Here is a 12,789-nt window from a genome sequence, read left to right as displayed (position 1 = left end):
TACACAGATAACAGCACGTGTTAGAAACGGTGTCAGGGTTTGCACACGGTCACGAGTAGACCGGGAGATTTAGGAATCAGCGCCAGCGGGCTGCCACTGAGCACTCTTTCACGAACTTCCTCTCTCAGTATTGTGTTCATCTATACAAGGTACTCTTCAAATATTGGTTTCCTCTCGGTCTTCTAAGTTACCCTCTACAAAATAAAAACCACTATTGCAAGGAAGTCTAGAGACTTTTGGTGAAAATTTTACTACCTCTCAGTCCCATATCATGCCTATTCTTCCTTTGTTTGGAAACCTCCCCCCACCCCTGACTTTGCAATTTCATCTTTCTTTGTACGATGTTACTCAAGGAATATCACTAGATTGCTAAGTTTGTTCAGTTAACAGCAATATCACCTAAGTGTAGTTGATCATACCGCTATGATTTCAAGTTTAAAAACGATCCCACTTGGCCAGGTCAGTCTTCCCTCAGTTGATACACACATCTTGTACTCACCCTTGTCTGTTTGTCTTTTTTTTTTTTCCTGACAATTTGCATATATTTAGCAAGATCACTTTAAAGATTTTTATTCAGGTTAGTTTGAATATACCTTTAAAGTCATGATTAAGTTAATATTACCCTATTAATAATAGTAAAAGATATTTGAATGTCCATGAAGTCAAAGGGTACCAGATACTATTACGTTAGTAAAATAAACTTTCTTTGTTTTTAAACATCAACTATTCGCCTAGAGGAACATCAATTTCTCTATTAAATAGAACTTGCATTTCTAAGAAATAGATGTTGGTGCTCTCAACCAACTTCCCTGCTTGCCCACCCCTCATCTTCGAAGAAAGGTCCCCAGGTTTCCATTCTCAATCAGCACTCAGGGCAACCAAGAAAGAATCTCAAAAGTCTGGATCCAAACATAACCACCAGCATGCCACGCAAACAAGGCGAAACAAAACAAACACGGCTCTCTGTGAAAACCATCTCAGCAGTTTCATGAGCAAACATCAGACTCCACTGACCTGAGGAAATGTCGATCTGGCTCATCTTGGTCTGCGTGACGTTGATGTGAACACCAACTTTGCTCTCGGTGAGGTCAATCTCTACGGTGCCCAGATTATCTGCAAAGTGGCTGAAAAGCAGGAGGCCATTGGGGTTCCAAGTCCTGAACTGGAAACTGACCGAAAACAGGTCTTGGTTGAGCCGCCCAGGCACCTCCAGGTAACTGGTGGCGTTGAAAAAGACAGGTACCGTATAGGGCTCCACACACGAGAAACTCAAGTTTCCCTGGAAAACAGAAGGGCGTTCTTTGAGGAAAAAGGGGACTAAAACCATCATCCATGTAAGTCAGCCAAAAGAGCTGCAGCTCCACACATGTCCACACGGTGCTTAACCTGTGCCACCCCCACACAGTGTGGCATGGACGCAGCGGCTGGATACCTTGGCACGGATCTACCTGGAGTGCGTACCTATCAAAGTGTAGACATCGGCCACCACATCAAGGAATGACAGACTGACAGCTGATGTGAGGAGCTGAGCCAAGGAAGGGCTGTGCGCCTCTGTGAGTTTGAGTGTGGACCACCAGACTTTCGGAAGACAGTGAACAGCAGCTGCTCCCCAGCCATGATGGGTCAGCCACAGAGGACATGCCACTGCCTCCTTCTGGAAGGCCTATGCAAACGTTTGTTAGCATGCTACTCTGGTCTCAGTGGGAACTGTGGCCATTTGGTTGCTGTTTATTAAACTGATATTATGGGCAAATAATCTCGGGTTTTACCACCATTACCTACTAATATATACAAATGTGTGCATATATGTATATGTAAACTATTTAGCATCAGCATAATTGTGATTATTTCAGATTATTTTGTTACTCAACTCAAAAATCCCATTTGAATTATCGAGAACTATGCTTAAATCATAATGCATTAATGATTACAGAAACAGTGACATGAATGTACAAAATGAAAAGAAAATTTGCAAAATTCCTGCTTCTCTTTCATATTCCCTCTATTTGGTACAAAGAAATTTGATTTGCCATTCAGATACACTGGATTTTATATTCCAGGATATATATAAAATTTTATCATTCCTTTTAAAGATCTGACAATTCACATTTGCTTCCAACTTCTTTTATCCCACCATAATATTTTGAGGAGTACAATTTGATGATATTTTCAACTGGTCTTTCAATTATTATTTTTTTTCATAACACCGTGTATCTATATCACTAGGTGCACAGTTCTTCCATTTCAGCACATTAACCATTAAATTTAAGGCAGGCTTTCTCTGAATTAATATTCAAATTCAATTTTCACTGTACCTTCACAGATGATTATATTTAAATTCGTACTTTTACCGATGAAAAGAACCTATCCATAATAATTGAGATATTCTAACTGACCACATACTTGGGTTGTGGGGATGGTTGCCTGGCAAAATTCAAGGTCCTTCCTGAGTCTGGAGTCACTGCATGAGGGATGGGGTGTGAGCATGGAGAGGGTGCAGGATGACAGGTGAGTCAGTTTCACTGCAATATCAGCACCTGACATCTTTGAAAGCGAATTTCCTACATAAATATTTGCCTTTGTAGAGCCATTTGATAAGCATCCTACTTATTTCTATGTTGCCTAATATTTTTTTATGTTGCCTAATATTTTAATATGCATATATTTTTATTTAAAAGTTTATTCTATATGTGCTCATTACATTTTAATAAATATAAGTGATTTATACTTCACTCAGTCTCTTTGCTATTCAAGTTAAAACAACATTTACAACTACAATATATTTCACAGTAGCAGTTGATTTTGGAATGAGTCTCCACAGTGAAATTATTTTTAGTTTTGATACCTGATGGACATGTGTCAGGAGCAACTGAGGGATTTGGGCAGAAACAGCGCTTTACCTCTTCTGAAAGGTGCAAATGATGGAAAGAGCATTGTGATGATTTGAATTCTGTACTTTGCTCTCTTAAGCAATAATTTCTGAGAAAACAAAAGGATCCCAGTGCCTTTTTAAACAAAGCTTAAAATAGAATATTTATTAACACTACTCTAGATAAGAAGCAACCCAGCATGGAAGGACATCGTGACCTTGGGAGTCACATATGATGAATGCATAATCTGTTGGCCACTCATATTCCGTTACCTTGGAAAGTTATTTTTCCAGGTGAAATATCAGTTTTCTCATCTATAAGATGTTTATGATAATATCTTCCTTGTAGTTTGTTCTCAGGTTATCATAAATGTAAGATGCCTAGCAGAGCGCCTGTTGCCTATAAATGGACCGATTACTATTTTTCTCTATCGTCCATATGCTTTATGAGATAACTTCATCAAAGTTAGTATAAATTCATTGTAAGTTTTAAGAGAAATACTTACTAAAGAAAAAAAAATTACGTTAAATTGTTTTATAGGCTTATACCCAACCTGAACTCTGTTTATTCACTAGGGGGCTTCCATTTGTGCAGTCACTGTATGGAAACCCTAGTCTCACATGGGGGGCCAGGAGGCCCTCCGAGCTCATTTGGAGCACAGGGCATTCCTTCATGGTGTTTCCTACTTCTAGTACCTCTCAACTGTATGGGTCTCTGTAATCCCCGACTCTCCTACACAACAATCTGGGGCTGAAGGAGACCCCGTTCTTGCAGACGCACAGGGAACATACACACTGGGTTTTCAAGTTCACGTCCCTTAGCGATCCTAAGCAGTGTCATGGGAGGCAGGTGTGCTCCAGTGTTCCTTGATTTTTGCTCTCCTTGAAATCGTCTAAGCTGGAAACTGCTTACACCAGTGTCAGGAGACTGCCGTGAGCTTCCCTGTCACAGCTCTCACTCTTCAATGGTAATCAATCATTATTTAATTGCATTCTACTCAGTATGTTGAGAGCCTTGACAAAAAAGTGTCTTTATTTATATACTTGGATGAATTATGTTCAGAAACATGGAAGCAGATATAATAAAGTTCCTGATCTTAACACCTTACAAGTATTGAATTAAATCATACACAAGAAGTGGAGAACCATCGATGATGAGATGTTTGGAAACACAATGCTGCCAATCTAAGGGCTGCAGAACTGCCGGGATGAAGCCGGTCATGATGTACGCCTGTTCCTCTGGCATCGGGAACCCGGAAACATGGGGACGAAAAGCCTGTGCCCCATCGGAATACAACTCACGGTCTATTTCAGGCTAGTTTAACCCAAAAATCAGTATCTACATACTTGGTAATTCTAAAGTCAGGCTGACACTGTGAAGCCCAGCACAGTCATGATGACAAATGCTATGACGGTGTCATTCGGCAGTCTACAGAAAACGGAAGCTCTTCGATCTTTCTATGAACTGACATCGTGGGCGTGAAAAGGCTTACCACATTGGAGGGTTCCAGCTTCCTCCTTCTCGCCAGGTCAGTTATGTTGATGCCATTGTAGTTAATGCTTTCCATGCAGCCCTTGAAGTTCTTCCTGCTGCTGGAACTTGGCTTGCCCGAGAAAGGTATGCCTCCAAAGGTGATCTGTGAGGGAAATAATATAAACAGTCACACAGTATTCGACTTACACAAGACTATCAATACAGCCAAGGTCAGTTATCTTCATTTCAATCAATATATGCAGACATGTTTCTGTCTCCAAAATCTGTTGCATATTAAATTACATTGTGATGGAAGGGCATAATAGTACCATTAATTCTGACAATTAGATTATAACTTCAACAATAGCAGAGATCCCTTGCATTTTTGCTACCCAAAAGGCATTTCATATATCTTCCTGAGAATGTTTTAAATGATTTTATACAGCAAATGTACTTTATTAAGTAATATTAAAAATGCATTTTTACATTTATCATTCAAAGACATTACTATCAATAAGTGCTTCTAGTCCTCATGAGATAACCAGCACTAATATATAAGTTGATAAAACTGTAGCCAAAGAAAGGGAATATTGTGTTTATTCTACATAGACTTATTGTTGTCTAATGACCATTAAAGTATAATAAATAATTCATTAGATATATGGTGACTATAGAAAATTGATCAAAAAGTCTCATTACTATATTGATTAGGGATATCTTAGAACTTGGGGGTCTAGAATTTGAGAAGTACCAGCGTAAAGATATTATAGGTCTTCAAAATCCTAAGGACTAAGGTAATGCCCCATCCTGTGTTTTTCTAGCTACTATCACCTATAAAAAGAGAGTACATATTTTTCCATATATCTTTGGTCAAATTAAAGTACTATAATTTTTATATAATACCAAATTATACTGATTTATGTATTGCCAATAATGACATCTGTTGCTCATAATTAATTAGTAGTAAATGAATTCCACTAATCATAGCTGTAATATCAAGATACATAATCTAGATGTTATATGTGTCTTAATTATCATTCAGTGTTATCATTATCAGTTTTTCTCACAAAGTTTTGAAAATGAAGCAATAATTAAGAAAGTTTAAAATGTCAAGATTTTATATTTGATACATAAGGCAAAGATCTTCGTGTTCTAGGAGGCCGTTAGAAAATTATGTTTTATTATTGAGTGTCAGGGCATTTTAAAAGCTCGATTAGTTTTAGGGGAAAAAAAGCACAGACTAAATTAATGATGGTTTATGAGATAATACAGATTAAAATAAAACACCTCACTTAAAATAATATTAAAAAATAATAGATATATATCATTTACCATAAAGTTTACATATAGGAAGAAAAGAGAAAAACTGCAAATACGTAAAAAAATAAGGAAACTACAAAAGGAATAGAAAATAATCAAAATAATAGAATTATTGAAAAAATATATTCAACTGGCACTGAACTGAGGTTATTAGGTAGATATAGGTGTACCTAATGCCAAAGGTAAGAATTATTGATACTTAAATGGAATGTGGTGTTTCCCATCCGTAATTTATTTTATCTGTTTCTTCCCCAGTTGACAGTGATAAAACCTTCAATGCTTAATGACGTGAAGTGTCCCATTTTGAATAATATTGCTAAATGCTAGTTTAAAGGTGTTGGTTTAGTCCTCTGTGTGCGCAGTTTCCTTATTTGGAGACTTTCACCTTCCTTTGGGAAGATAACTGAAACACTCTTTAAGATCCTCTGCTTTCGGCAACCCGGCACGTGTCCTACCTTCCGGGAGGTGCCCTGGGGAAGTGGCACAGGCTCAGTTTACCAGGTTCCTTACAACTCAGAGATGCGGGTTCAAGTTCCAATTCCTAATGTAACTAATCGTATGATATTAGCTTGTCTCTTCTTTCCGGTTACATATTCTCATTGGTAAATTGAGGTGGCTGGACCACAAAACACTTTCTGATATTATAACTATTCTGATAGTAAAAAATGGTGCAGTGGTTAGATTAATAATCAGATAGTCATATGACTCATATGATTGACTTACTAATGATATTGTCATTCAATGACAATGTTGATTCTGAAAAATAACTGCAGTAACCATTTTGTTAGCTACTAAGAGTTTACAAAGTGTGGCAGAGACTGCTATATATCTCTAAGTGTCCTTTCGTCACACCGTCTTTAGGGAAAAAACCCCCACAAAAATTGCTTTTCAGCTGTGCACACTGCTACTTAGCCGACACGTGGCATTTACCCACCTCTCTGAAGCGAGTTTTGGTCTTATGAGATTTAAGTGCAAGAGCTGCGTGTGACTCCAAGAACTACAATTAAAGGAGGCGGGGGGCACAGCCTTTTCTACTCTCTCTTCCTTCCCACTGACTGGAATGCAAGATGGCACATGAGAGCCACCTGAGAGGGATTTGCAGTAGCAGCAAGAGAAAAGCAGACACAGGTCCCGGGGACCAGGATGATGCCATCTGAGCCCAGGGCTACCGGCCTAGGGGCTCCTTTTATATGAAAAGGAATAAACGTGGGTTTGTGATATGCAGTCTGATAACCGTAACTGACATGCACGGCACTTGCTGTGACTTCCTATTGGCTCCTCATATCCTCACATCACCCTATAAGAAACGCGCTATTATATTCATTTTTATAGACAGGAAATATGTCACACAACCAGTAAAGGGGCAAAAAGGGATTCAAATGCCGGCTTTTCACTCCAGGTTGGGGTCATGCAGTTGATTCTCTCCAAAAATCCTAACCAGTTTCTGTCTGAAATCCTAGGCAGGTTCTGCAGTGAACAAAGGAAGCCGCCACTCCTGTACTTTCTAAGCAGAGCTGTATCGCAAAGGCCGGGGTGGGGGTGGGGGGTGGGGGGTGTACCACAGCCAAGTGGGCGTGCCCTGGAATTCAACTGAAGAGGAGAGAGCCAGGCCCAACACCGATCTGCTGCCCAGCTCCCCCGTTTCTCTGGCTGAGAAGAGGAAGAACGAAGCCAAGTCCGTCCGTCCGTATGGCCCTGCACACTTCTCAGGCCACCGTGTAGCCAGCAGTGTAGCCAGCCTTCACGGCAAATGGTGATTGGCTGGCTCTCTTTGTGGTGTATAGGGGCTACAGAGGTGAGCGAGGTGAACCCTGAAACCTAAACCAGTCTTCCACAGAAAGTTCCCACACCCAGTTACGTCAGAGGAGCAAGCTGGTGTTCTCTTGTTTGCTTCAGGATACGCATCTCCAGGAATGCCGAGAGGTGGTATTTAATTCGCCCCTGGCAGTGGCATGCTGAAATCTGGTCACACAGGCTCATGAGTAGTGATCCTTACACACAGTCAGTGTTCAAAAGTAAATTACATAAGCTTTAAATTAAAAAAATTATATTAAACCCACCAAAACAATAACTACTCAGAACTCATCTCTACGTTTTCCTATCATGCACGCTCTTGACGTTCTTGAGATGTATTGTGCCCACGTGAGGGAAATACTGCATAATGGTGTGGTATAATACATAAATATATTTGGTCTTTGTCCCCAGTTCCCAGCTCCTAAAATCCTTAGAATTTTCTGAGTGATGGGAGTGTCTCTTGTTCCTCGTTACAAACAGACAAAGATAGCCCAGCTACTTATTGAAGTTCATGCCGATAACTACAGTATCTAAGAGGAGAGTAATCAGCTGTAGCTCTATAAACAGAATAAGCTGAGTTTATCCTGCTTCTTTCTTTAGTACATTTAAATTGCTTCCTGGTTGTTTCTCACTCACAAAAATGTCCCAGGCAGTTTAGTCTACAGAGGAGGTTCTCAAACATGGTGTTGTATATAGATGGGCTTCAAAGTGTCCCCTAAACTTCTGACCCTGTAAGGAAAGCATGTGTGTGCATGAATATTCATAGATTTCATCACAAACTCAATGGGGTCTATGACCCCAAATTTTAAATTCTTGGTTTTTGATCACTGGAATTGTGTTTGTCCATTTATAATGTTCAAGGATTTCTCGCCTCTTCTATGATACTTCAAAGTTTATTGATGGAGAATGAATAATTCCTTTTTAAGTTCTCTCATAAAGTAGGAGACAAGTCACATAAGCCAAGAACTATAATAATTTAAAGAAAATAAAAATTTCTGGAATTTTTCACATTCTTTCCCTTTCAACAATCATTTTTGTTTAAAAGAGATTTTGTTTTGGAGGTGCAACTATTTCCTGATACCCTTTTTCATTAATGTTAATAAAGTTATATAGTACTATTCTAAATTCCTATTTAGGAATATATGTAATATATTTATATTGCAGAAAATTTAGAAACTATTTAAACATATAAAGAAAATAGAAAACACAGCTGTAAATCCTGACTTTTTCTTTTATTATTTTATGGCGAGTATATTCCACATTCTTTAAAAATGTATATAGGCATGGATAATACACATATATGTGTATGTTTAGATCTGCAATTTCAGAACTGGGGGCCAAGGCACACTGAGCGGGCACAGGGAACTCAAAGGGGTGCCATGGCCTACTTTACATTTAAAAAGAAGCAAAGCAGTACTTGGTATCTTCCGGACACTGTGAAACACTGGCTGAGGTAGCTCCCCGTTCTGACATCAGCTCCATTGTTTTTGATGAGGTCCTGTCTTTGGGGAAATCGGTGTCACATGAAAATACGAGTGGGACAGAAAATAAGGGTGGCAGTGTCAAAGCTGGCTCCACGATCTGGGAAGTTGCTCAGCGAAGGGGCACACATCCCGTTACTAGAGATTTATTATTTGAAGAATAAAATAGAGCTATATTTTAAACTTTTATTTTAGGTGTCTTTTTTTTGTTTTTCAAATGGCTACCAGGTTGTGTGAGCATAAACGTTTATTCGGCTGTTTGGTTGTATCTATCACAGAATGGCCTAGGATAGCTACGGAAAATTAGTAAGATGCCAGGGGTTCCATGAATTAAAACCATCTGGAAACCTCCAGCTGAATAATATTTCAGCCTGTTCATTTTACTGCTATGCTAATCTTGTTTATGTAGTGCCACCGCTTTTCTCCTAGTGTATATTCCGCTGTGATAAATATCTTCTTACAGAACTCTTCATCCTACAGGGTTACCATTTTTGATAAGCATTTTAAGGTTGAATTTCTCTCCATAGAATTTATTTTAAAAACCTGACATTCCTACTGGTATATTATGAAAATATTTACTTTTTACTGGACCAATGTGATCATTGATTATTTTTTAATCATTGATCATTTGGAAGGTTCAATAAAACATTTTATTTATGGACAGTTTAAGACAGTCTATATTTTATTTCTTTCATGACAATTTTATCTGAGAAAATAGAACTTGTCAAAACAACTATTTACAGTCATGAATTTATAAATTGCTTCATACAAATCGGAACTCAGGATTTCTTATTCGATATTTTGTAATAAATATTAGGTAACCCTATGTATTATATATACTGCATTATCAAGAAGAACAGATGATTTCTATGATAATTAAATACCAGTGGACAGATTACAACTTCAGTTTATTCTGAGCTTGTTAAATGGTCCTGATAACGTGACAGATGCTCCCTCTCTTCAAACTGTTGCTTCGGTACCGTGATTTTAAAAATATTTCAAGTATTTATTATTAAAAGTTTAGAGATGAGTAAGATGGCATATATTAATACATTAGGCTTTGAAACTGCAAGTAAATTTTGCTTTGGATAATAAAATGAAAATGGCGTGGGAAGGTGCATATGTAACGAGAGCACAAGAACAATACAGGAAGGCTGAGGCAGCCACCCGACCGGCCCTCATCACAATGACACGCCCTCGGGCTCACCTCATAGTCCAGGTCCAGGTAATCGAACTCGCCGTTGGTGCGGAAGTGCTGGGTGCTCCTGTCCAGCGTGAGGTTGATGCCGCGGCCCTGGCGCTCGATGACCACAGAGTGCCAGTGGTGATCGTCCAGCAGGCTGCCTGTCGTCACGGATGTGTGGCCATAGATGGGGCCCAGCTGGTTGCTTCCTGTGGCAGGAGAGCGGGAAAGAAACAAGGCAATGGCACCAGGGCTCCACGCACCAGGGCTCCGCGCAGCAGCGGGTCTTGGATGGACAACGCTACAGCTGGTGCTCCGTCGAAGTTGCCAGGGGAAAACCAGCATGTAACTACCCTTAAAAACAGTTTCGTGTTCAACGTACATAAAAGCTAGTCAAGATGAAAAAAGTCTGCTCCCCTAAAAATAATGAGCTGTTTCAAACAACCAGGTCAGTTCCTTAAAAAGTCAGTGGCCTCCTGGGCTCTGATGTTGGTGCCGCCACCAGTGCTCATTCTATGATCCTAAGAAGGTGACAACTTTCCCGAGCTTGTTGCTTCACAGGTGAAAAGGGGGAAAAAACAGCACCTGCTTCATAAGGTCACTGTGGGGACTGAATTATTTAGTACATGCAAAGAGCTTACACTTCTTGGAATACACTGCACATTCATTAAATGTCACCTGTTAACAATCTTCTATTATTGCTGTTGGTGTTATTTTTCATCAAGGAAAACACAGCACGACAATTTTCATTTTCTGACTCCAAATGCCATAATCTTAAGCATAATGTAATATTTAATGGCATGGAAAATTTACTCCAGTTATACTTGAAAATAAAAACCTGCAAAAATATAGATGCTGCATTCACTAATCTAGTTTCGAAATAAGCTCTCCATTGGAATAAGACTATAAATAAGGGTGAAAGGTTGGAGGAACCCAGAAAGTTTACTAAGGTCATCTCTGCTGCTCTTTATATATTTTATACCGTTTTATATTGTGTCTAATGAAGGATTGCTTTTTATGGTCATACAAAACTAAATGTGATAAAATATAATATCATATCATTTCAGAATAAATAGCATAAGAGAAATAAGAGAAACGCATGATTGACTGAAGAATTAAATTATTTCCTTTTCCCTCGCATTTAAGACGCTAACGAGGCCTCTACCTGACATTTTCTATGGGTTTTCTAGATCCAATATGCTTCTCTTTGGGTGATGAAATTCGATGCTGATGTGTGATCAGGATTGTGTATGTAAATGAGGGAGGGGAGGAAAGAAAAGAAAAAATAAATCTAAGTGAAAGGCTCCATTCAGCTTTATTTAGACTAAAAGACGAAGCGGCAGCTAGACATGCCTGGTGTTTGGGTAACGGCATTAGGGAGACACAGTGGATGAGTGGCTGTATTTCCAGGGCTGTTACAAATTCTAATCAGTCAATGAAACTCCACAAGTGAAGTGCTTTTCAGTGAAATGGTAATGATGGTTTTTTGTGAGGTCACATGATCACTTGTTTCAGAACAGCAATGTAATGTCACACCTCTGTAAAGCACAGCTATTTATGTTTCACTTTCTTTTTTAAAGGAGAATGGTTTGAAAAAAATAAAAGTTTTTCAGATATAATCCAATAGCTCTGAGTGTGTATGTCTGTGTGTGTGTGTGTGTGTGTGTGTGTGTGTGCGCGCGTGCACACGCGCGCGCGCATGTGTATTTTTAAGAAGAATTTACATTTTCTGGTTTCCTCACCCCGCTTTTTCCCACCACTAAAAAGAGTGTGGTCTATTTCCTCCCAGACTGTTTTTTTCACATTACAGACACATTGCTCTCCACTGAGAGGAAATCAGCAGTAACTTCCATGTTGCCAAACAGTTGCTGCTCTTGTTTTTGTCCGTGACATTTTAGGTGACCTCAACATGGCACGGCAGCCCCTTTTCTTTCCCTCCTCTCTGTGACACCTCATATTCCTTTGTCCTCCTATTCGCTGCCTCCGTCTCCTCATCTCCATTTAGCACCTTCTCCTGGCAATCTCATACATGAGACTCCGAGAGACATCTCAACTAAAAGGCACCCTGTCCAAATGGACCTCCCTGGTTCCTCCGTTGGAGAAAACTAATAATCCTGTATTAGAACAAACTGCAGCGAAAACAGAGCTTTCTCTGTTTTTGAAAATGGCATGATGTCCATTGGTGCTCAAGACATACCCTAGGAATTATCCTTTATTCTCTTCCCTTCTTACTAAATACCCAATTCATTACAAATCATGCTGAAGCTGCCACTTCAAGCATCTCCACAGTGGCCTCCTTCCTCTGACTCTGCGCTGACAGCCACCTTCTGTAAGCCAGTGCCAGCGCTCACGTGGGCTGTGCAGAAGCCCACCTTTGGCTCCTGTTGGTGAAAAAAGCATCTTCTCTTAGAGAAATCTCAGCTGACTTAAAGCAAGAGCATGATGCCATATAGTTTAAAGCCAACCAATAGCTTCCCATCCTTGAAAGCAACAGTCTGTAAATCCTTTAATCTGCCCTACGGGATCTTCAAAGATGTGAACAGTGCCTAACTTTCGGATTTCATCTGTCCATCCAGCTCCCTTCCTGTTCCGTGAGCATCCCAGGGCTTGTCCTATAGCGAAGCCTTCTTTCTGTTGAAATGCTTTTCTCCCGGATATTTCCATGACT

At 39.5% G+C, this 12,789-nt stretch overlaps 1 protein-coding gene across 1 annotated transcript in view; it reads right to left on the bottom strand.

Annotated features, from left to right (window-relative positions):
• CNTNAP2 (contactin associated protein 2) overlaps positions 1-12,789 on the bottom strand; it is a gene marked incomplete at its 5' end in the record, with an annotated part of 1,134,943 nt that overhangs the window by 876,985 nt on the left and 245,169 nt on the right. Inside the window, 3 exons of the mRNA XM_019666439.1 lie at positions 1,015-1,279; positions 4,363-4,506; positions 10,146-10,330. Of these exons, the coding sequence (XP_019521984.1) occupies positions 1,015-1,279; positions 4,363-4,506; positions 10,146-10,330 (594 nt within the window). The remainder of the gene's footprint in view (positions 1-1,014; positions 1,280-4,362; positions 4,507-10,145; positions 10,331-12,789) is intronic.

Source organism: Hipposideros armiger, unplaced genomic scaffold (genome assembly GCF_001890085.2).
Source record: "Hipposideros armiger isolate ML-2016 unplaced genomic scaffold, ASM189008v1 scaffold_470, whole genome shotgun sequence".
NCBI classification, from domain to species: domain Eukaryota; kingdom Metazoa; phylum Chordata; class Mammalia; order Chiroptera; family Hipposideridae; genus Hipposideros; species Hipposideros armiger.
This window is presented reverse-complemented; position numbering and strand designations above follow the sequence as displayed.